The sequence below is a fragment of the Temnothorax americanus genome, unplaced genomic scaffold, assembly GCF_048541705.1.
Source record: "Temnothorax americanus isolate GAGA-0224 unplaced genomic scaffold, ASM4854170v1 Scaffold121, whole genome shotgun sequence".
NCBI lineage: Eukaryota > Metazoa > Arthropoda > Insecta > Hymenoptera > Formicidae > Temnothorax > Temnothorax americanus.
This window is the reverse complement of record NW_027509255.1, coordinates 150,419-177,500: the sequence shown is the minus strand read 5'-3', so window position 1 is coordinate 177,500 and position 27,082 is coordinate 150,419. Positions and strand designations below refer to the sequence as shown.

The following is a 27,082-nucleotide window of genomic DNA, read 5'->3' as shown; positions in this document are numbered from 1 at the left end:
AGGTCACTTATAGGCCGGTATTCATAGACATAGGCCGGTATTCATAGTCGGATCTTATATTTAAGACCATCTTAAGTACAATCTTAAAATGTTATGAACCAATCACAGAGCCGTATTAGCATCTTAAGACATTACTTAAGACAGTCGATTCTCTGCTCACTTTCGAAAATAGAGAAATGTAAGTTATTGTGATACAAAGATTTACATATAACGAAGAGAAATTCAGTGACATTATAAGTATAATAAATTAAAATTTATTAAGTTCTAATTAATTTGTTATTATCAATTTCATAAATTAAAATCAAATACTCTCAAAAATAATACAATACAATTAGGGGAGACCGGGGCTGTGTCCAAACTTTAAGTTTTTTCAAGCTTACTAAAAAACTAATAAAGATATTTGGCTAAAATTTTAATGGTATAACCTTTCAACCTTACTATTTAAAAAAAACATAATTAGAATCGTTGATCTTTTAACATTTTAAGGGGATCCTAAAGCCGTCTGTAATACCGGATTTTTTCTTAGCACTAATCTTTTAATTGGCTTTATAGAAATGCGAAATTCTTGTCTAGAATTAAAGTACGCATCAAAATCTAGGTCATGGTGGTCGAATTTATATCGAAAACGAGAAAAAATTAATATTTTTGTTAATTTTTGATATACGTGACGACAATATTTGCTTTGTACAAAAATTCCATAATAAATATCCACAAAATTAGACCGGCATGACCTAGGGACAACATTTAAGAACAATATCGTGCAATTAGATCTAAGATTGAAAGCCTAGAAAAAAAGATTAGTTTAAATAAACTTTTATATGTGCAAAAGCACATTCAGGTTGATATTGCCTGTAGCGAGAGATGGCGCAGCAATCGAAACAAGGACAGATGCCTCTCGTTAGACAAGAACAGATATAGATATATGACATAGAAAACAGGATTAGAAATGTGACATTACCGACGTCGAGGAAGTTCAGCCTTCACTTTAGGATCCCCTTAAAGAGGCGAATTTTTTAAGTGGACAAGTCAAGCGTAGACAGATAGCCCCATATATATATATGCGGGGCTATCTGTCCACATAATAAAAAACACATTTTTTATATTAATTTCTATACTTATTTATATAATATTACTTATTATTAATATATAATATTGATAAAACTGCCTAGTCGTTGGAGTCAGAGAAGTAGTAGACACTTTGTGTAGATTTTTTGACAAGTTTCCTGCGTAGAGCTGACTTTTCTTTATATACGGTGACATCAAACTGATTTTGAGTCCGTTGCAAAGTCAATGTGATGAGTTTCTTTTGTCCCATTAATTCTTTAATCTTTTTTTTATTTGGGGCCTTTACTTTATCCTCGGCAGCGTTTGAAATAGAAAATACTCAATAATTTAAGATAAACTTATATATTTAACTTGACGTGTATTTTTAAAATAAAAATTTGGTAACGATTCTTGAACCGCAGGATCAAGTAGTTGCTCGTAGGTCACTTTTTTACAGTAGCGAGTGAGAACCCGAATATTTATTCCAAAGTCTAACACTGTTTTTACGAAAAGATTCTCGCTCAATTTTTATTCTTTTAATCGCTCTAAATATAATTTTTATTAGATATGTCTACCTTATCCGTCTTAAGGAAAGTCTTTCTTTTGTAGTTACGCACCATTATCTATTTATAAAAGAACAATTCGTCACACACACATTGAAGTATAGACACATTGCCCCATCAAAAATAGGACAGATAGCCCCGACCACGTTTTTCAGTCTTTAACATGTTGCCAATTTTAGATTATGTGGAATTAAGATTTGACGCTTCTCACACCTGATAACTATATATTAATTGATAATATTATGAATTGCTTACTTTAAGTAATTTGAGTTAAACTACTGTCGCACAGCAAATTTTTCGACCGTCGAAAAATGTGAATAATTGTTTTCGCTTTTCTTTTAACGTATATAGCGCCTGCGAGAGGCATCGCAAGAAAACAAACAACATTTAAATATCTTACGTAGAAGACATTTTTCAACTATACTTATTACAATGGTAGAGACATCTGTCTCTTAAATCTTGAGATAGCAGTACTGTGGACACATAGCCACCGTAAACAGACAGGCCCGGTCTCCCCTATGTCTATCGATATTTAATTTGATTTATATAAAAAAGTTTTATACAATTATGCGAATTTAATTTCCAGATTTTTCTTTCTAATTGTCGAAATGCGAATCAGTCATTTATATACGATCACTTTCAGATTACCTTTCACATCCGGTTACGTGACAATTGGTGAGTTTCCCTTTTAGAGGGTTGCTCTGGCCGCTGGTGTTGAGTCGCTCGGGTTGCAGGATATACAAATCCGTTTTCTTCTCGCAGGCGCGCAATTTCATCGGATAATGAGCAGAAGTGGCTCGTGTGGTCGGCGGCGAGGCCGGTGTCGCTGGTGCGACCACCGGAAATCTCACGTACACATTGTTCTCATCCGACGTTACCTCGTCCGTCGAGTCGGCAGGCGTCAGCGACTCGAACTCGTGCGTCTCCTCGTCATCAGAGAACACTAGATCATCTGGAAAAGATAAACGTGTTTTATCAACGTAAAAACGTGATCTTTAATTTTCAAACGCTATATCGGTTTTCCGTTTCTATTCGGTAAGGTATGTCAAGAGCAACTGCAAGTTCTTCCCTTATATATGTTCTCTTTCAAATCGGAATTTTACTTTACATTCCTCTGACGCCAAATTATTTAAAATCTTTGCATGTTTCTGATGATACGTTCATTTTCATGTAGTACCAATAACTCGTTTATATAGCTTTTTCAGCAAAATTAAAGTCGAAAGCAGCAACGTCTAATAAGTTCTCCATTTTATATTTAAATATCGTTTGCCGTACGTTACCGTAGCGTCCATTGCGCATTATCTGTGTAGCGTTACGATGAATGATGTGTGTGCGCCAGTTGTATCTTTTTTTCACCCGATAACATGAATAATATGATTTTAGCGTTTATCCCGTATCTGAAAGACGGTATTGCAAAAACTCCCTATCGTTCGCATTTACCCCGTATTCGCAGTTACCCCGCATTCTCCCCTACCATCTATTCTTACTGAACTCATTCTTACTGAAAGTATATAAAAAGTATATAGTATATAAAAACAAGGCAAATGATAGCCAATACGCACGTTAGTCGGGCGATGGTTATAAAAATCAAAAATTAATAAAATATAACAAAACGTTTCGGTCCCTTGGTTCGGCTTCCTCAGTGTGATTTTTTATAAAAAACGGGGATCAAGGCATTCAATTGTGTGAGACTGTAGCCGAGTGAGACTGTAGTCGTAGGATCCAAAAATGCAGTTGAGAAAAACGCTCTAACTTCGCAACATAATTTACGAATATGGATGTCGTTCGTCGATGTGACTGTTGCCTGACAGTCAAATCGATAAAAATTCAAGACATGATCACTCGAGCTCAATTATTTGGCGGAAGAAGTTACAGTGTTTTTACACGGACAAGCGCCGGGGTTACAATAATGAATCATCTTTTACGGAACTCTTAATTATCTTGTTTTCTAGAAATTCTACATTGTTTTTAGTCAATCTTGATAGAACTTTTGCAATAGGCAATTGATTATTTTAATATTGTTACGTACGGAAATTTTATCCTAAAATTTCAGACGACGCACGTTAGAATTTTTGAACGTTTTAGACGACGCACGCTACCTCAAAGTTCCGAGCGAACGCTCAGCTCCAAGTATAAATGTTTAGTTTATTTTTCGGTTATCGGATGGCTGTTGACAGACTGAGGCCCAGATGGGGCTCAAAACTATATGCTTCTAGAAACTTGTAGAAAACCTCCCCCCTTAAGAGGATCCTAAAGCCGTCTGTAATACCGGCTTTTTTTCTTAGCACTAATCTTTTAATTGGCTTTATAGAAATGCAAAATTCTTGTCTAGAATTAAAGTACGCATCAAAATCTAGGTCATGGTGGTCGACGTTATATCGAAAACAAGAAAAAATTAATATTTTTGTTAATTTTTGGTATACGTGACGACAATATTTGCTTTGTACAAAAATTCCACAATAAATATCCACAAAATTAGACCGGCATGACCTAGGGACAACATTTAAGAACAATATCGTGCAATTAGATCTAAGATTGAAAGCCTAGAAAAAAAGATTAGTTAAAATAAACTTTTATATGTGCAAAAGCACATTTAGGTTGACATTGCGTGTAGCGAGAGATGGCGCAGCAATCGAAACAAGGATAGATGCCTCTCGTTAGACAAGAACAGATATAGATATATGACATAGAAAACAGGATTAGAAATGTTGACATTACCGACGTCGAGGAAGTTCAGCCTTCACTTTAGGATCCCCTTAAGACGCGTCGGAAGTAGTGAGAATTTCGCGCGGGGAGTTCTGGCCATTTCGGGTATAAATAGGGTGAAAAACGCCGCGGAGCGTCACTTCATTCTCGACTTTAACTTCGACTACACACATCGTTTTTAACTTTGACTCTAAAGCGGGGAGCACACACTTCTGCACAACGCATAATGCGTAAGCATAAGAAAATTGATTGGTCTATTTTCTTATGCACATGTATTTGGACCAATCAGTTTTCTTATGCTTACGCATTATGCGTTGTGCAGAAGTGTGTGCTCCCCGCTTAACGACAAATACTGTAAGAAACGAATAAGAGTTTAATTTTCCCGGCAACTGGCGCCGCCTGTCGGCGCGTGCGAGCGCTGCGGTAACCTCATCGGCGTGAAGTGTGTGTCTACACGAGCCAATGACATTGGCGGACGGTTGTGATTGGGTGAGCGAGATGAGGAGATACCTCACGCGTTAACTTTCGAGAAGCGTAACGGTAAGTTCGTACAAGTTCGAATCTCTATTAAGCTGGACCCCCCACCAGCGCAAATCAAGTTCGCACTAGGTCAAAAATTTAGTGCTATTTAGGTGCTAATTAAGTGCCCTAGTCCGAATTTTGGTGCTCGAACCGTTTAGCAGGAAATCGCGTAAAAAATGGGGGGGTCCAGCTTGCCATAAAGCTGGACCCCCCCATATCAGAAAATGGTCCTACAGAGAAAATAAGTACACTATAATTTAGTGCTAATTAAGTGCTAACTAAGTGCTCTAAAAAAACGATAAAATGTTGACAGATTATAACATTTATTTAAATATACCATTATATATTGAACACAGAACCGTCGCGGTCGACACTAACACTTAAAAAGATTGCTGCATGAATATATTCGTTACTAAAATGATGGGAAACATATATTTCCCAAATCTGAGTTCATTGCTAACAGTAAAACAATTACAATAATTAACTTAGACCAGCCGTTGGCGCTGAGCACTAAGTTCCGTCATCTGATCGTCTACGAATTAGTTGCTCGCATGATTATAGTATTAAAATAATTCTCAGACATTGTACTTTAAAAGAATATCACGATTCGAATTTAGTGTTAGCAGCTTAGTGTTGAAATTAATTAATTAATCAATACAGCGCGCGCTTCGCGGATAAACTAATTAATTTCAACGCTATACAGCCAGCACTAAATTCAAATCGTGATATTTTCTTAAAGTACAATGTCTCAGGATTATTTTAAGACCATAATCACGCGAGCACCTAATTCTTTGACGATTCTGTAAGGAACTTTAGAGCGCTGCGCGCGCGCTCTATGGATAAATTAATTAATTTCAACGCTATACAGCTAGCACTAAATTCGAATTGTAATATTTTCTTAAAGTACAATGTCTCAGGATTATTTTAAAACCATAATCACGCGAGCACCTAATTCTTTGACGATTCTGTAAGGAACTTTAGAGCGCTGCGTGCGCGCTCCATGAGTTAATTAATTGATTTCAACCCTTTGCAGCTAGCACTAAATTCGAATTGTAATATTTTCTTAAAGTACAATGTCTTAGGATTATTTTGGGACCAAAAACACGCGAGCACCTAATTCCTTGACGATGCAGTAACGAATTGAAGAGTGCTGCGCGCGCGCTCCGTGAGTTAATTAATTGATTTCAACTCTTTGCAGCTAGCACTAAATTCGAATCGTGGTATTTTCTTAAAGTACAATGTCTCAGGATTATTTTAAGACCATAATCACTCGAGCACCTAATTCTTTGACGATTCTGTAACGAATTATAGAGCGCGGCGCGCGCGCTCCATGGATAAATTAATTAATTTCAACGCTATACAGCTAGCACTAAGATTATTTTCGGACCAAAAACACGCGAGCACCTAATTCTTTGACGATTCTGTAACAAACTTTAGAGCGCGGCGTGCACGCTTTGCGGATAAACTAATTAATTTCTACGCTATGCATTGTCAAAGAATTAGGTGCTCGCGTGATTATGGTCTTGAAAAAATCCTGAGACATTGTACTTTAAGAAAATACCACGATTCGAATTTAGTGCTAGCTGTATAGCGTTGAAATTAATTAATTTATCCATGGAGCGCGCGCGCTGCGCTATATAATCCGTTACAGAATCGTCAAGGAATTAAGTGCTCGCGTGTTTTTGGTCCCAAAATAATCCTAAGACATTGTACTTTAAGAAAATATTACAATTCGAATTTAGTGCTAGCTGTATAGCGTTGAAATTAATTAATTTATCCATGGAGCGCGCGCGCAGCACTCTTCAATTCGTTACTGCATCGTCAAGGAATTAGGTGCTCGCGTGTTTTTGGTCCCAAAATAATCCTAAGACATTGTACTTTAAGAAAATATTACAATTCGAATTTAGTGCTAGCTGCAAAAGGTTGAAATCAATTAGTTAACTCATGGAGCGCGCGCGGAGCGCCCTATAACTCGTTACAGAATCGTCAAGGAATTAGGTGCTCGCGTGTTTTTGGTCCCAAAATAATCCTAAGACATTGTACTTTAAGAAAATATTACAATTCGAATTTAGTGCTAGCTGTATAGCGTTGAAATTAATTAATTTATCCATGGAGCGCGCGCGCAGCACTCTTCAATTCGTTACTGCATCGTCAAGGAATTAGGTGCTCGCGTGTTTTTGGTCCCAAAATAATCCTAAGACATTGTACTTTAAGAAAATATTACAATTCGAATTTAGTGCTAGCTGCAAAGGGTTGAAATCAATTAATTAACTCATGGAGCGCGCACGCAGCGCTCTAAAGTTCCTTACAGAATCGTCAAAGAATTAGGTGCTCGCGTGATTATGGTTTTAAAATAATCCTGAGACATTGTACTTTAAGAAAATATTACAATTCGAATTTAGTGCTAGCTGTATAGCGTTGAAATTAATTAATTTATCCATAGAGCGCGCGCGCAGCGCTCTAAAGTTCCTTACAGAATCGTCAAAGAATTAGGTGCTCGCGTGATTATGGTCTTAAAATAATCCTGAGACATTGTACTTTAAGAAAATATCACGATTTGAATTTAGTGCTGGCTGTATAGCGTTGAAATTAATTAGTTTATCCGCGAAGCGCGCGCTGTATTGATTAATTAATTAATTTCAACACTAAGCTGCTAACACTAAATTCGAATCGTGATATTCTTTTAAAGTACAATGTCTGAGAATTATTTTAATACTATAATCATGCGAGCAACTAATTCGTAGACGATCAGATGACGGAACTTAGTGCTCAGCGCCAACGGCTGGTCTAAGTTAATTATTGTAATTGTTTTACTGTTAGCAATGAACTCAGATTTGGGAAATATATGTTTCCCATCATTTTAGTAACGAATATATTCATGCAGCAATCTTTTTAAGTGTTAGTGTCGACCGCGACGGTTCTGTGTTCAATATATAATGGTATATTTAAATAAATGTTATAATCTGTCAACATTTTATCGTTTTTTTAGAGCACTTAGTTAGCACTTAATTAGCACTAAATTATAGTGTACTTATTTTCTCTGTAGGACCATTTTCTGATATGGGGGGGTCCAGCTTTATGGCAAGCTGGACCCCCCCATTTTTTACGCGATTTCCTGCTAAACGGTTCGAGCACCAAAATTCGGACTAGGGCACTTAATTAGCACCTAAATAGCACTAAATTTTTGACCTAGTGCGAACTTGATTTGCGCTGGTGGGGGGTCCAGCTTAATAGAGGTAGTTCGAGCATGTTCTGGCTTCACTGGCTTGGTCCGGGCGTGTTCAGAAGAGAAAGAGAAGTAATCGAGATACCGAAGCGATCGGACGTGCGTCGGAGGGCTTTAGCCTTTGTACCTTTCCCGGCGTTCTCCGTAATATAAATCGGCTCATTCGTGAGTCCGTGCAATGGACTTCGCGTATTAATTGTAACGAGAGAAAATATACGGTTAATATAAGTGTTATCCGAAACGTATTTATTCCTCCTTCCTTCCCGCTCGTATCCTATGTATTTCTCGCGACGTTTAATAACTCGTGTTACGTGGACGAAGCAAGCCTGACCTCTCTTAAAAGAGAGTTATCCTGACATTAACATTAATCAATATTCTACAATACTAACTCCTATTCGATTCCAGACAGTCACTTTCCGACATTCGACTGTACGTTTAAGTCCAAGCATTCGCGCTCGATTCTGGGACTTAATCCCTGTACTCTTGTATTTGAAGACCGCGCTTCACGCATAACTTAGTTTTGTACTAAGACTTAAAAGAATAAAGATAAAATAAGTTTGAGAAAAGAATAAGCTTGAAATCTGGAATCTCATCTCGTATTTGTTAAATCCTTAATCAATAAATTCACTCCTGAGATACGACTCGCAATTTTCGCTGACAAAGAGCGTAGCGATATCTGTCCTTTTCGCTGACAAACAGTGTAGCGAACTGGTACTTTCGCTGTCGAAAGGCGTAGCGATTACGGGGTTGATTCTTGGGAATTGCAATAATCGTTAATAATTCCCGAAAGTGAATTTGGCCTTTACGCTGGCGAAGAGTGTAGCGGATTGGCTTGGGCGCTGACGAAGAGTGTAGCGATCAATCAAATTCATTTTTGAGAACGCGGCTGAATGACGAAAAGGGGAGGTAGACGAATTCAAATTAAAAGGATTAGGTTCCAGACCAAACAAAGCTATTACTTCTAATCAAAATCCTCTCTCCCTCCTCCAGAAATTGCAACAATTAGAAAACGTACCTCCATTTAAACCTATTCCTGCCGACTTCGACACTGATTATCCTAATTACAATAAGATAGATAAAGATGATCCTCGTTACGAAACTTATAGACTCCGATATCTTTTTGGTCCCGATCAATAATAATAATAACTTTCACACGACTTGTCCAAATCTCTAGTAAATTGCTTAAATGCATTGACCAAAAAACGGACGAACAACAGACAGAACGTGACAATATGATCGTAACGCATGGTAACGCAGAAAATTATATATCTATTTTCTATGCCGAAGTTTCGGGTTCAAATCCGACCAAAAACATCGAATTATTCGCCATCTCTCAGAAAGCAATGGTAAACCACTGAGAATATCTTTACCATGAAAAAACTTTTCCTTATTAGGCATTTAAAAAACCATCCTGCTTATTAAGCGAATCTTGAGTTCAGAGTTAGTTCTTATCAATCGCTCATAATCAATGGACTTTCGATTTAACGCATTATTGTACTGCAATCTCGCTTGCCTATACCGTCACCTGAATAAAGTCTGGTCACAAAATATTATGATGCGTCTTGCTTGTGTTTTGTTAGTAGAACCTGCCAATATAATCTGACAGCCGAAATCGAGCAGAATGTACCATTTCGTAACATTTAAACAAATTATATCATTCAAATGATGTCCCTTTCAGATTTCTATCTGTTTGGGACTATCTGTTGTTATACATATTTGAAAAATATATTCTATATAACTGTTTGATAGTTTTGATAACTGTGAAATAATAGATTCTGTATTATTGTTATGTCTTTGAAAATAATTTTGATGAAAATGGTTTCTAAAATTAGCATTATATTTTTGAAAGCACAAGAGTTACTCTAGCTTATTTGCACACTATGATAGAAAAAAATTCTCACAATATTTTTAAGAATTTTTCACATTTTAAATTTTTTATAAAAATTTCTTTAGAAATACGAGGGTCAGAGTACGAAAGCAATGCCTCCTAATTTTTTTCTTACAAATCTGGCGCCATAAAAAATTTTATAAGTTTCACTGATTGTGAGCAGTATTATGTTGAATAGTATTGTGATCAGTTACGTTAGTGTGTCACACGAACAGTTCAAACTGGTTTGTATTTTAGATAACAGATAAGGGCGGTGATTGAATTTCTTACCGTGGAAGAAGTGAGTCCTATTGAAATCCATTCGTACTTCAGAAATGGTGTTATCATAAACATTTCTGAGACGCAAATGAATTTCAATGATTGCATACTCAGGAAGCGATCAGTGATTTTTTAAAATGATTGGACCTTGCCTTTAATTCTTCCCGGGATCCAAGTGTAGAAACCAATCATAATAAAGAATCATTGAGCGCTCATTGACCTGGTTTCTCTGCTGAACGCAGCCATTGGAACTCACTTCTTCCACGGTAAGAAATTCAACCATCTCCCTTGTCTGTTACGCACATCTGTACCACACACCAGTTCGAACTGCTCGTGTGACACACTCACGTAAATGATCACAATACCACTCAACGTAACGCAACTAGAGACTTCAAATAACAACTCATTGAAACGCAAAATTTTCTGGCACCAGATTCAAAAGAAAAATATTAGAAGGCATTACTTTCATACCGACCCTCGTACTTTTAACTCTTTTACAGATTTTATAAGTTTTTATTTTCAGAAAGAATAATAAAATTATAAAGAATTTTAGAACAGCTGTAGACTCTCTCAACATGTCCGAAAAATGTTTTAATTTATATTTAAAAAAAAATTGAAAAATTTTGTAAAAAATTCAGAAATTTATATAGAAATTTTGAAAAATTATGCGGAGTTCTAAAATAAATTTTCACATTAATATCTCGTAATTTGTATGTATAAATAAAATGGAATGCATGTACTCTTACTAGATAATTTATCGAAATAAATGCTACCCGCGCTACTCTTGTATTTATATAATTTATTGTTTCATTTATCATGCAAGTATAAATATATTTTTTAAATATTACCGTCCATCACGTTAGCCAACGCCAATGTTGTCTGCCATAAATCTTGAATATTGAGACTCAAAGTCAAAGTCCAAAGAAAGTTGCCGAATGCCGCTGCCGTCGTTATGATAGAATCAGATAGACTTCGCGGCGCCGATGACTGATTAGATTCCTGAGGGCTGCAAGTCCCTTGATAATCGATGACGGTCACTTTTCTGAGAAATATATCATATAAAATATCTTAATGTCCCGAACTTGTCAGTTCGATTCCGGAATATTGCAGCAATACTTGCATGCAGTTTATAACACAACGTGGAGATATTGTAAAGGAATAGAGTTGCAAAATTGCGGCAATATTTGAAAATTGATTTATAATGGTAACCACGTCAAAATCATTATAAAAGTATCGCAAAAAGAAGTATCTTTGAGTATAATTCCAAACCTTTTATTTTAAGATCTTTATGCGCCCTTCAAATTTGTTTCGGTTAAATTCATTCTTACTTTTGCTTACCGTTGCTTGCAGCAACATTATGTCATGTAAGTACATTGTATTCATTATATATATGCGTGCGCGCACAATAACTCTTAGCGCGCAATAACTAAAGCATATAACTCTCCCTTCTCTTTTTTTGACGTTATATATTATAAAAAAACGGATATTACAACATTGTTGCAATTTTATATATATATTATAATTTTATATATTGCAGCAATATATATTACGCAACATTTTTGCAATATGGACGCTTTCTGAGATAATAGAACTATTCTTATAATAAAGAGTAACTTTGTTATCTCAGCTCTATCATCTCAGTTCTATTATCTCAACTATAATAGCTCTATTATTCTATATGGAAAATTAAATGCTCAAATAATCAATTTAGAAGAAAGGAGCAAAATAATAAAATTGATATGCCTTCGGAAAATCAAAACATTTGAATTCATTTATAATTTTTTATGCCTAACAATAAGCACAGATTTGGTTATAAAGAAAAAAGAAATTATCATTTTATTACTGATGTAAAAAAAATTGATAATCTTCAATTTTATCAACATATTTTTTTTTTTTTTTATCTAACTCTTTACGATTCTGTCACAAGGTGAACTTATTATAGCGCTTTGCAAGCAGTTCTCTGTGTTTCCCTAAAATACTCGAACTAACAAGGAAAGGTACGGACATGAAACTTTTCAAGTTTCCGCCCAGCGGGATAAGTTATGTGATCGCTATTTTACTAAAAATTATGCGATTAAAGTTGCAAGAAAATAACATTTTCAAACGACAATTAAAAATTATAAAAAGCTTATTTCGAAAAAGGCATGATCAAAATATAATCAAATATATGACAAAAGGAAATGATTCGGATATATTGATCCGTTGATGAGAAAGGGAAACATAAAGATAAATTTTGCTCTGTGATTTCGCAATTACGTATTCCCCCTTAATACAAATATCAAAAAAGCAAGGAACCAATATGTTGCGTTTAGTACAGACAGAAACTGGTGACCAATTTTATGTATTTACAATTAATAATTTATTAGAAAAAATGCAGAATGTTTCGTGCACAAAGGATCTTGAAGATATAATGGAAGATTTAGCAAATACACTTTTAAAGATAGTAAAAAAATCAATTAAAGTTCAAACAAAAATGAGAAGAATGATCATATAAATTAACAAGCTCTGTACGGTTTTATTGAGATAAATAACGAATTTAATTATACACAATTTGATTTTCATAGAGTTAACTGAGAGAAAAGTTGCGTTGTCCTAAACATGAATCCGAACATTTCCAGAATTCAAAGGACAATAAGTGTATAACATGCAAGAAAAAAAATGTAAATCTACAATTATGGAAAGTTAGAATTATTGGGAAAACGAATCGCACGTAGATTTTAACCAATACATCAAAACTAATTAATCTCGAGATGTTTGAAAGGTTAAATTACGAGAATTGCAGTAAAAGATTTTTTTGAATTCGTGGGATTGCTGATATCAGCATAGGAGTCTTCTATTTTCAATAGCACACAATTCAGAATTTATATTTTAATCATGCTCCGTATAAATAGACATTTTATCTATAATTACCTATATATCCTATCTTGCACCAAGGAATCCATTATAGTTCCATCTATCTCGCCGAAGAACTTTCCGGTGTGCTCGTGACGTTCGCTTATGATAATAAATCCATTGTTATCAAGAATGTAACAGTCAAGTTCCTCCGAGGCGCAATTCTTTTTACATCCCGTCATACCGGTACACTAAAAAAGCAAGTTTACTCATCATATTCCGCGCGATAATTATGCGTGGGAAAAAAATCGAGCATTCTACTCACCGTCGAAGTGATGTTCACGAAGTGAGTCGCCAAGGACGAGTGTTGAAATTGCAAACCCACTACCGCTGCTGGTGCTTTGTGACCCTTCCCGATGAATATGGCATGAGTGGCGGTAACGAGTGGATCGGCTTTATCGGCTAATAATTCAACAATCATATAATCAACAAAATATAATCAAATAAATAATGTAGCGTTAATCGAAGATGTTTCTTACGTACGTTTGACAACAATACGACACATGACTTATGTAGAAATAAAATTGTATTGTTTGCATGGACATGTAGCTATAGCTTAATTATGTAATTATATAAAACTTTAGTCTCAAGTTTCTCTCAAGTCTAAATCAATACAAGTTTCTCAAATCAAAATTATATTAAACGTATCAAACAAACTTGTAAGAAAATAATTATTCTCTTCATCTTCAAGTTCTCTTATTGTTGTAACTTCATAACCGCACAAAATTACCTTTTTTAAAAAAAGGTAAAAAAAGGCGCCAAGTACACGTATAGTAGTGTATATGTTGTTACCTAAAAAAAAAGAAAGTGGTAGTATTATACCTCGAAAAAACCTAAGTAACAAGTGGTAGATCTTTATATCTCGAAAAATCTCGAAAAAATCTAAGCAGTAGTAACTTTATTTCCGAACAATTATAACCCAAGTGATACACGTCACAAAATTATGTTACCTTATCAAAAAGAAGAGTCGCGCTTCAAGTGATCTATTACAATTACAAAAAAGAAATGATATCTCTTTAAATTAGAGCGCCAATTACAGAGAGAACATGTATATTGCCTCAAAAAATAAATGTTGCACTACTTTGAAAAATCTTTACATTGTGTCAATTAGAAAAGAATGTATGATAACAATTTTATAAAATTAAAAAATTTTATTTAAATTTAACAAGGGAATACAAGATATTTAAATACAAAGTTTACATGTGTATTTTTTAATGGTCACAAAGAATTACAGAGGTAACAGTACAAAATACAAATATTTTATTAAAATATTTAATCCAACGAGAGAATACAATTTGTATTTAAATATAAAGTTTATATATGTATTTTTCAATAGAATAAAAGATTTAATCACAAAGAATTACAGAGGTAACAGTACAAAATAAAAATATTTTATTAAAATACATAAATTTTTCTTGTAAAAAAACTATGCGTGTACTTGGCGCTCTTATTTACCTTTTTTTAACAAGATAATTTTGTACGGATATCATGCCTTTTTGTAGTGTTACGCATCTTAATCTTATAAACAATATATCTTATAATCTTATAAACAGTATATAATACAAGGTATGAAGCTAAAAGTGTTACGGACTATTATTTCTAAAAAACAAGTAGAAACTTGCACATTGTTTCCTCGTAGTTTTTAATTGTGCAAGTAGAAACTTGCACATTGCTTCCTCATAGTTCCTAAGTGTGCAAGTTTTTATTTTATTCGAGGTATAATTATCGGTATTTATTTGTTTTGGCTTCCTCATAGAGGAAGCTTTGTTAGCAAAGGTTCTGATTTCACACTTAACTCTTTTGGGGACTGCGTAAATAATTATATACATTCACTAAAAAATACTAAAAATACTTGTCCACTTAAAAACTAAAACAATACTTTATCGATAAAAAAAATCAGCCCGATATTATAAATATTTGAGATAGCGATTTATTTTTAATTCTATTATATTTTCCAGTCTTTTCTACCCCTATTTCATATATAATTGGTTAAAATTTGGTTGATCAGATCAAGTTTTATAAAGCTTCTATGTATGTACAAATTCTTCGAAATTTCAAATGTGTGTAATACGAGATCTGATCAATCAAATTTTAATGAATTATATATGAAATAGGGGTAGAAAAAACTCAAAAATATAATAGAGTTAAAAATAGATCGCTATCTCAAATATTGAGAAAGATGCAGCGTAAAACACATTTTTCAAAAAAATGAAAATCTGCATAAAATCTATACCGTTTTATGGATTTTAATAAAATTTGAGGAGGACATACTTTCTATGATACTCTATTTGTGTGCCAAATTTCAACCCGGTATCTAAAAAATTGTAGAAGTAGATGCGTGTACAAAAAATCCGTACACACACACACACACACACACATACATACATACTTCCGGACATTTTTTACTAATACGATTTTTCGACATTTTAGAACATTCTAAACCTATTTCCATCAAAATCTCGAAAAAAAATTTTTTCACCATCACAAAGCTTCCTCTATGAGGAAGCAAAACAACAATTTAATATTTTGCTTAGTTTTTTTAAAATAATAATCTGTAACCCTTTTAGTTGTACACCTTGTATATATTTTTCAATTTTAACATAAAACATAATCGCAATAAAGCATGATTAATGTTAATAAGTCGTTAACTGTAAAATTCTTTATTTATTTTTAATTGCGTGTCTTACTGAATGTTGTTCGCAACTGTATATGTACCGATATCTTCAAGTATCGATATTTTTGATAATTATTTTTACGTCAAACATAATTTTAATTCATCCAATTTTTATTATGTCTAGACATAATTTTTGTCCAATTTTTATTATGTCTAGACATAATTTTAACTTAGCGATTTTTATTATGTCATGACATAAATTCTGCCGCTAGGGAAATTTTAAGTCGATTCTTATGAATCAAACTTGAATTCAATGTCTAGGTGTCCCAGGTTGCCGATGACGAGGTCCACATAGCGCGCTCTATAGTTTTCGGTGTCCAGGTGTATTAATACTTTGAATTCGATGGCCACGTGTTCCAAGTTGCCGATGACGAGGTCCACATAGTGCGCTTCGTAGTTTTCGGTGTCTACATGTACATATTAATACCTTGAATTCGATATCTACGTGTCTTACATTGGGTGCGTTCAGCCGATACTCCGCTAGCCTAGCAATCGTGAGCAGTCGCTCGTTTTCGCTCGTTTCCTCTCTCTTGACCTAATGGATTAAAAGGAAAGGAAACGAGCGAAAACGCGCGACTGCTCACAATTGCTAGGCTAGCGGAGTATCGGCTAAACGCACCCATTCAGATTTAAAGTTATTAATACACCTAGACACCAAAAACTATGAAGCGCACTATGTGGACTTCGTCGTCGGCAACCTGGAACACGTAGACATTGAATTCGAGGTAATATTACACCTAGACACCGAAAAAAAAGGAGCGCGCTATCTGGACCTCGTCATCAGCAACCTGGGACACCTAGACATCGAATTCAACGTGTTATTACACCTGGACACCGAAAACTACAGAGCGCGCTATCTGGACCTCGTCATCAGCAACCTGGGACACCTAGACATCGAATTCAACGTACGATTACACCTGGACAACGAAAACTATGAAGCGCACTATTTGGATCCCGTTATCGGCAACCTGGAACACGTGGACATCGAATTCAAGGTATTAATACACGTAGACACCAAAAACTACGGAACTCACTATCTAGACATCATCATCGGCAATCTGGAACACCTAGACATCGCATTCAACGTATTATTACACCTGGACACCGAAAACTACGAAGCGCACTATGTGGACCTCGTCATCGGCAACCTGGGACACCTAGACATCGAATTCAACGTACGATTACACCTGGACACCGAAAACTATAAAGCGCACTACCTGGATCCCGTCATCGGCAACCAGGGACACGTGGACATCGAATTCAAGGTATTAATACACGTAGACACCGAAAACTACGGAGCGCACTATGTGGACCTCGTCATCGGCAACCTGGGACACCTAGACATCGAATTCAACGTACGATTACACCTGGACACCGAAAACTATGAAGCGCACTATCTGGATCCCGTCATCGGCAACCTGGGACACGTGGACATCGAATTCAAGGTATTAATACACGTAGACACCGAAAACTACGGAGCGCACTATGTGGACCTCGTCTTCGGCAACCTGGGACTCGTAGACATCGAATTCAACGTATTATTACACATGGACACCGAAAACTATGAAGCGCACTATGTGGACTTCGTCATCGGCAACCTGGGACACTAGACATCGAATTCAAGGTATTAATACACGTAGACACCGAAAACTACGGAGCGCACTATGAGGACCTCGTCATCGGCAACCTGGGACACGTAGACATCGAATTCAACGTGTTATTACACCTGGACACCGAAAACTATGAAGCGCACTATGTGGACCTCGTCATCGGCAACCTGGGACACCTAGACATCGAATTCAACGTACGATTACACCTGGACACCGAAAACTATGAAGCGCACTATCTGGATCCCGTCATCGGCAACCTGGGACACGTGGACATCGAATTCAAGGTATTAATACACGTAGACACCGAAAACTACGGAGCGCACTATGTGGACCTCGTCATCGGCAACCTGGGACACCTAGACATCGAATTCAACTTACGATTACACATGGACACCGAAAACTCTGAAGCGCACTATGTGGACTTCGTCATCGGCAACCTGGGACACTAGACATCGAATTCAAGGTATTAATACACGTAGACACCGAAAACTACGGAGCGCACTATGAGGACCTCGTCATCGGCAACCTGGGACACGTAGACATCGAATTCAACGTGTTATTACACCTGGACACCGAAAACTATGAAGCGCACTATCTGGACCTCGTCATCGGCAACCTGGGATACCTAGACATCGAATTCAAGCTTAATTCATAAGAATCGACTTAAAAATTCCCTTTCGGCATTTTCTGCCAAGCGTAGAGAATCTTCTTTTCCGTTGACTCAATATATATTATTTATATATATACCTAATTTTTTTACCTAAATAGAAATCTTTCTCCTGACCGATAAGTCTATCGACCTAATTTCGAAATACGCGCGCGATATCGAAACTGGCGATACCTGCGCCGCCAGCGTCGAAAAAGTGAAAGTGACGTTTCTGATTATGACGTCATCATATCAGACGTCGGCGTTAGAAGTAAGAGTATACGTATCTTAAAAATAAATTTTCACATTTGGACTTTGCGTCGCAATACCTCCGCTCGTAGGGCACGTAGCGGAATATTATGAGAGAAACCCCCCCCCCCTAATTGGACCCCAAGCTATCAATCAAGCCTACTTAGAACTTGATCCGTTCACTCGTTATCGAGATCTCAACATCTCGACTACTCGCAACCCGTCGCGTCGCGTAAAAGAGTCACAGTCGGTCTCGCTCCGCGTGTACTTGGCGCGAGACACTACCGTGTCTCTTGATATTATAATTAAAGAAACGATTGAGGTAACGATAAATAAAGCTAATTTTTATAAGCATATAATACATTACGCAACATTTACGTAAAATCAAAATTTATTGATTATTTCGTTAGACTGTACGTATTGTAGGTATGTGATGTATAGTTTTAAGTTACGATGTTTTTAATCCTCCGTTTGTATACGTGGGTCTATACGTCCGTGCCAAAACAACATCTGCTCGTAACTTTAGAACCGGCAAGCAAAAAAAGTAGGTGGGGGAAGGAATCCAAGGACCCAAAGCCGTTTCGAAAGATAAACATATCGCTGAATGCCGAACAAGTCAAATCTCGCACAGATGTCTCAGACTGACTCACAATCAGTCAGACCCAGGTATATACTCGACATAGTCTTTATCTGTAAGTAACAATGTTGCAATTATTTATAATAAATGTTGTTTTTAGTCAAAACAACGTCTCTTTAAAAGATTTTGATGAATAGTTGCTTCTCTAGTTTAGTTATTCCCAAAAAATGGAATTTTGGACGGCGCGAGCGGCCGAAACTCGGTAAACGAATTTTTTTCAACATATTCTATATATTATATTACTAGCTGGTTACCCGGGCTTCGCCCGGGAGTCATTTTTCTTGAAACGACTTCATTTCTGTTTCAAAATATCCTTATTGTGGAACAAACATAAGGAGTGTGTCGGGTGGTTGATTTAAAGACGGTAGTTTAACTTTTCTGCATGAATAACACATTCTAGGTGCTTAAGTTTTAAATAATAATAAGAGAAATAGGATCGTAACGATATACAAACAATTAGAATCAAAAGCCATGCGATCCAAGCTTAGGTCTTTGAAAGCCTTATATTAGTTTCTGTATGCATATATGTCTATATATATACATATAATTTTTCCAACGAACTGCGCGCCGATTATTTGTCGGACTTAAAACACAGTAATTGTTAGAATTAAAAACCCTTCCCTCCCCGGAATTAAATCGACTCGATTTAATTATCTAAAAACTGTAAAGAAATTTATTGCGAAAAATATTACCTCAGCCAGGGTTCGAACCTGGAACCTCCCTCATTCCGTGTAGGGCGTCGTACCAATTCGACCACCAAGGCATGTGGTAATATTTAAAAATTATATGTATATATATAGACATATATGCATACAGAAACTAATATAAGGCTTTCAAAGACCTAAGCTTGGATCGCATGGCTTTTGATTCTAATTGTTTGTATTAAGTTTTAAACTTTTTTACTTGACAATGATCACATATTGCATCCATTTTCCCAATTATTACACTCGGATAAAATTGATATTCGTAATTTGAATCATAACTAAATGCCTCTAATTTCAAATCGGACCGCATAAATGGTTTTCGTGGATTAAACATGTCGTAACCGGTCTTTTTCTACTCAACCCTCACACTATTGAGTCATTTCCGCTTTTCCGATATTTCACTTATTACTGATTAGCGACATCATCCCTTGGTTTACCCGGGCGTTTTTTCGGGAATTTTGAGATTGCTCGCTCGCGATGTACACAGAATCTCGATATATCACTTATACCGATTACCGATTTTATTCCTTGGTTTTTTAATTGAATAATTTTTTATTTGTACGCAATAGAGCTTGTAGATAATCGATCTGTCGGCAATAATATCATGTGTGCAATGTGGCTTATGTGCAATGTGGCTTGTGTGCAATAGTATATCTTGTGTGCAAACGTCCATTCGTCTCTTAATTTTTTAATTGTGCGCAATAAAGCTTGTAGACAATCGATCTGTAGGCAATAATATCATGTGTGTAATGCGGCTTGTGTGCAATAGTATCTTGTGTGCAAACGTTCATTCGTTTTTTAATTTTTTATTTGTGCGCAATAGAGCTTGTAGGCAATCGACTTGTAGGCAATAATTTTTGTATGCAAATGAATTGTCGGCAAATGAGATGTTGGCAAACGACACTGTAGGCAATCAATTTATAGGCAATCGGGACCCTCTCTTTAAATGGTCCAACATAATTATTTTCAGATCTGCTTTTAATTAAATTTTCAGACGCATTAACAAAATTGGGTAATTATTTACTTTAGGGGACACCACGCCGATGATTTTGAGCTTGACATATATTATCAAGGACATGACCCTAATTGTGAGTAACTTTTCCTTATTTAAGGTCAAGTAATAAACTTATTTGGCGGTAATTGCTTATTTCAAAGTCATGAACAAAAAAGTTTGAGAAATATAACAGTTTGTGTCAGTGCTAAGGGAAGTAATTTATTGATATGTGTGTAGACAGTACATGTAGGCGGGGGTGAGTGAGGGTGGGGACCTCGGTTCACGTGAAAAATTAAAGTACAAATGTTGACCGCCGTAGAGTTAGCAGACAAATTGAATATTTTTGAATTATTTTTTTTTATATAACTTGGGAATCATTTAGGGAAGTTTAGGAAAATTATTTATACATTTAGGAAATAATTTTTTTTGTTATACTAAATTTTATCGAGCGTCAAGTTAGCAGATAGCAACTATGTTTAATGTGTACTATGAGTGGAATCGATTGGGAATCATTTAGGGATGACATCTTCATTATAGGTAATTTTTATTTAGGAAAAGTCGCTTTTGGCTCCTCATCGATTTAGCTGAATTTACAGGTACGTGAGCATCAGAGAGAGCATGCGCAGTGACGTAAAAGTGCGCAAAATTTAAAATATACTATTGTAATGAAACTCGATTACACACCATACACACACATACACACCCACACCCACACCCACACCCACCCACCCACTCACACACACATACACACACACCGACACTGACGACATTCGATAAGCGGAACACAGAATACAGGCCCTGAACGGCCAACTCTTAGTCAAAGTTTTATAGTAATTTATTGATGTGTGTATAAACAGTACATAAATAGGCGGGGAGCTCCCCGCATAAAAAAACTAATCAAACTCCCAGCCTGATGCCTAACTGCTTTAATCAAGACGTTTGGACATTCCGCCAAGCCCGCCGCGAAACGCGGCTAATTCTGCGGAATAACCAGTCAATCCTGCGGAATGTCAAAACGTCTTGATTAAAGCAGTTAGGTATCAGACTGGGAATTTAATTAGTTTTTTTTATGCGGAGGCCCTTCCCCTCCTATTTGTGTACTGTTTATACACACATATCAACAAATTACTACAAAACTTTGACTAAGACACTTGGCCGTTCGGCATAATTGGTTACTGACTATACAAACGCTTCAATACGTTTCAAATTCGCGTACTTTTTGCGTCCGCGTATGGCCACGGAGCATGCGCATGTCGCTAGTAGTCGCTACATCTCTGGAGTAGCTAAACTGAAGAATTACCGCGACTTTTCCCAAATAAAAATTACAATGAAAATGTCATCCCAAAATGATTCCCAATCAATTCTATTCATAGTACACATTAACCATAGCAACTATCTAACTATAACTTGACGCTCAATAAAATTTAGTTAATAACAAAAAAATATTATTTCCCAAATGTTTAAATAATTTTCCTAAACTTCCCTAAAAATGATTCCCAAATTATATAAAAAAGAATAATTCAAAAATATTCAATTTGTCTGCTAACTCTACGGTGCGGTCAAATGTTGTGTGAGTGGAAAAGTGTATGCGTGGATGCAGTAGGTTCCGTCCCCCTGTGGGGAAGCTCCACCTCCAAAAAACTAATCTAACCCAATCCAATTGTTGTGTGGGTAGAAAAGTGTATGTGTCATACAGGTATGATCCATTCACACAACAATTGTTGGGTTAGTTTTTTGGAGGTGGAGCCTCCCCACAGGAGGGCAGAACCCACTGTATCCACGCATACACTTTTTCACTCACACAACAATTGAGTTCGTGTGATCCACCCCACACAACATTTGGGTTGAGTTATATACGCGGTGTCATAAAATTACATACTACCCATTATATTTTCTTTGTTGATAACTTTTTAATAAGCAACAACCCTTAACTGAAACCTTCACAACATTACTCAAGGTGATGACCTTGACAACATTTCAAAATTATGGAAGTTGGAGATATAGCTCCCTAAATATTTACCATCCTAAATATTTTTATTCGTACTTTTTTATTCATAACTTTTAAATAAGCAATGATCGCCGATTAAGTGATAAGGAAAAGTTACTCAGGGTGATATGTCTTTGACAATAATCAATGAGCTTGACATATGTCAAGCTCAAAGTCATTGGCGTGGTGTCCCCTAAAGTAAATAATTACTCAAAATTGTTCTTTCCGTGCAAATGCAATTTTGACATTTTAGCAAGCGTTCAATATAATTATTTAGATAGATTGGAATATGAATATTTTTCAGATCTATATTTAACTACATTCTTAGATATACTTTAACAAAACCGCTCTTTCCATACTTCTCGCTCAGAGGATATTATAAATGCGTGTTATATAAAATATGTATATTTACCCGCGTCAAACGGTACGCTGAAGACGAAGCTTTCCGGTTCTATGGAGTGTTGATCCACTGCGCGTTTGTACCACGACGAATCCATGGCTCTCGCGTGCCTTTCAGCGAATCGCCTATGTGCAAATGACGTTAGAATGCAAACCGTGTTTAACTTAGAAACGGGCGCCTAGGGTAATTTTTACATCCCCGTATCAAAGAAATGGAGTTCACAGTAATTTTGACGTCACAGTAATTTTAACGTGCTTCTTTCGTTTTTAAAAATATTTTTTTGTTTTTCCTTACTTTTTTCGGTAAATGTTTAGTATATTTATATACATATCTATACTTATATCATAATCTACATACATGTTATCCTCAAATACCAATAAATTATAGAACAATTAAAAATATGCAATGTGTAATTAATAACAATAACTTTTAATTGGGGTGTAAATATTACATCAAGTGACCATTTATGCAAAAAAATCAATCGGTACTATAATCGCATTACATCTGTCGTTTTCCAAAATGTATTCGAACAACTTAATAACAAACGAACGCTGTTTCACATACGGCTCATAACATTTATCCGATAGTCTTATCGTTAAAAATAAGCTCACGGTTCTTCGGTGTTTCCTTCACTCTGCAGATGCTCGTGCCAGCGCAGGAGTCCGCTTCTAGTGGCAATGAAGCTCCTCGTAACGCCAAATCTACCCTTGCCCTGACTGTAATTGTAAAACGCGCCATGTAAACCGTATTCCCGGTGGTACAATAAACACGCCACCACAGTATGCAATTTTTTTGCATATTCAATAGCCGAATTACAAATCAAACTAATTCACTTTAATCGTGGCACGATCGTGGAGCAATTTCCGATCGATAGCTTACAGCTTTTCCTCTGTCGATTAAAAAGCACAAGGAAACAAGTGCGAGATGTGACATAGAAGCCGCGAAAATGTCGATTTGAGACGCCGACCTTGACATTTGAGATTCCTATGTAAAAAAATATCTCTATCGATTTCAACATTTTGTAAATTTGGCAATTTGAATTAATCGCGTTCAATAATCGTAACATTAATTAAAAATATACAGAGCGTCTAATACCTGACGGTAGAGTAAAAAAAGAAAGTGATTCCTTAATGAAAATTTAGGATACACATTGATATGACAATAAATCTTTACAGCGATCATATACTTTCTTGATGTTTTGATGTCTTTACAATGTTTCCCGATTATTTCTTGCTTCGATTGCAATTAAATCATTTCGCCATTTTGGGAGCAAGCGATTCTCGAGCGTTAATTGTCACTTTATTTGTAGCCAAAACAGCCGACTTGATAAAATATCGCTCTATCTCGCTAACCCCTTGTACTCGTCTTATTATTTTTATTCTCGAGCCATAGATCTCATTCCTGGGAATATTACATATTTTTAACATCGTAAACCGATTTATTTTACGGCAATAAATTAATTTTATACGGCGATTCAGAAACCATCTCTTTGTTTCGTTTCTTTTTTCTTTTGGTTCGGACTAATCATGTAAAAAATAGGAGAATCAAAGAAGATCAACACGAATGCATCGGGTAAACTTTCCAAAAATAGGGCGGCTATAGTCGACGGCTGCCAAGCATTCACTTTAGCTCGTACATTGACCATAGTCGATGACGAAAGATTATACAATCTTCCATAGTTACTTATCGATATTAAGGCTTATATAATCTTATCTATTTTATTAAATATGAATTCTTTTCTAAACATCTTAATTTATATTTAATTTTTTCGATACCAAACTTCACAAAGATATTTTCCTACCATCCTTTTTCTTTACATATGTCATTTTCTTACTCATTTTCTTACAAGGAATCACTGTCTTTCCGATTGCCGTCGGTTTTAATATAGTCAATTATATGTATATGTAGGCACATGTGTGTATAAAGACTTGCCAAAACATACGGTTTAATACACTTTTTGCGCGTATATCTATCATCTTTGAATTTCGCAATCACCAAATAAATTCAACGTTCGATTGCAACGTCTTAATACGTCTTTATCCATGTCGAAGATAACATATTTTAAACAACATACGATCATCACAAAGTGAGTATTACCGTGCATTATCGACAAACATGTTTAACGTGTTAGACAAATAATTGTGCATAATGGATTACCTGTGCAGTAGAGCCATCAGTATGGCAATAGGGCTAGCGGTGGAGACACACAATAATAAAATGTAATAAAAATATGCAATAAAAGATAATATTATGTGAAATGAAATGTTGGACGGTTGCTCATAGTGCACTTGGTATTGTTACAAGGTAGTGATAACTTTTGTCGCACTGCGATTTCTCTTTGTACGATATATTCCGGTAAAAAATATAAAAATTATACATGTATATAAATATATATAATTGTATATAAAAAAGATTTTACATGTATTTTCTTTCTCTTATATAATCTCTGTTCAAAAATATATACTGGAAAATTAATAAGAAATTTAAAAATAATTAAAAGAATAATTTTTGCATTATTTTTTTTATGAAAAGTAAAATTTGAAAAAACAAGAGAAAATTGCGCATATATAATCATATATAAATGTAATAATCATGTATGAAATATAATTATATATGATTATGTATAGAATTAGTATATAATATAATATAATCGCAATTTTACTTTTCGTAAAAAAACATTACAAAAGTTATTTTTATAATTATTTTCCAATTATTGTTCTTATTTTTCCTATAAGATAAGAAGAAAGATTATACAAGAGAAAGAAATCATATATAGATATATTATATGTATATATATTATATCTATACAATAATTATGTATATTTTTATATAAAAAATGTTTTGCCGGGCCTATGTTAATAAATAATGTGCGAGCAATCTCTCTCTATCTCTCTCTCTCTCTCTCTCTCTCTCTCTCTCTCTCTCTCTCTCTCTCTCTCTCTCTCTCTCTCTCTCTCTCTCTCTCTCTCTCTCTCTCTCTCTCTCTCTCTCTCTCTATATCGCCTTTAATATCCCACGCAAGTAGCACGTGTATATGTAGAGTATCTCTTTTTCATATACACATACACTCTCGATCGAGTTCTGAACAATATTCTGACGATGCTATAAAAAAAAGACATTGCATTTTCAAGGTTTAGTATTTGCTACACAACTTGTGCAAACCAAGACGCATCACGGGCTATAATCAAGGCGGAAGTGGCGGTCGAATCAATTTGCAAAAGTAACCGGCGTTATGCGGTGCGTGAATGATAAACCGCGTGCTTGTGCATTGCTGTGCTCGATTGCATAATTTGCAATTAATTAGTGTGATAAATGGGTGAGAATGAAAGACGGGACGTGCACTCTTGTCTACTGCCGACACGGAACTTACTTCTCGTTCTCCTCTTTATGCATCCTCTGCGTTTCCCTTTTATCGAATCCGTCCGTCACCAAAGCATCTAAGACCAGTGATTGCACTAATTTTTTGTCACCTGAAATGTCACAATTGTGTTAAATCAGTACTACATCGATTAACACCGCTCGAGAAGTTTGAGATGGGTTTTTTTATAGGCGCAAATTTGCGATCTTTCAATTTAAATTAGAAAAATTTTCGTATGCAATTTCTCATATAAAAATAAGGGTACAATTAGTAAGTTATAGATTGCTCAATTAAAATAAAAATTCATATTTTCATCCAAAAGGATATCAAAAACAAGCAATAAAATATTTAATATTTATAATTTATTATATGAAGAATATTTTACGGATAATTTTGTTCCATGTCATTATTGATTGTTTAATTTAATTTTTTAATTTTAATTTAATAAAAAATAAAATAGCATAAATGATCCACAATTTTATTATTAAACTCTGGATACTAATTGCGAATCAGTTTTCCAAATGTTTCATTCTTTTCGGAGGCGTTATTCATCCTATAAAAATGGTATCTAAAAATAAAATATTATGCGCTTGCGTATTGCAATGTACAATGTTCAACTGAACATGATATTGATTTTTTCCATGAAATCTTTTCCCTGAAATGCTATTTACTACATTCTGTAAAAGCCTTAAGGTAATCCTTGTAAACATTACACTTTAAGTAA

General features: G+C 35.4%; 1 protein-coding gene across 2 annotated transcripts in view; it reads right to left on the bottom strand.

Annotated features, from left to right (window-relative positions):
- The window catches only part of Stol (voltage-dependent calcium channel subunit stolid), a 46,112-nt gene that overhangs the window by 666 nt on the left and 18,364 nt on the right, over positions 1-27,082 (bottom strand). Inside the window, exons 16-23 of one of the 2 annotated variants that reach the window (XM_077399053.1) lie at positions 26,371-26,470; positions 25,158-25,190; positions 23,612-23,716; positions 23,013-23,125; positions 13,365-13,501; positions 13,118-13,290; positions 11,056-11,249; positions 2,256-2,559 (exon numbers count right to left, since the gene is read on the bottom strand). In XM_077399053.1, the coding sequence (XP_077255179.1) occupies positions 2,256-2,559; positions 11,056-11,249; positions 13,118-13,290; positions 13,365-13,501; positions 23,013-23,125; positions 23,612-23,716; positions 25,158-25,190; positions 26,371-26,470 (1,159 nt within the window). The remainder of the gene's footprint in view (positions 1-2,255; positions 2,560-11,055; positions 11,250-13,117; positions 13,291-13,364; positions 13,502-23,012; positions 23,126-23,611; positions 23,717-25,157; positions 25,191-26,370; positions 26,471-27,082) is intronic. The other variant, XM_077399054.1, reaches the window with a different exon arrangement.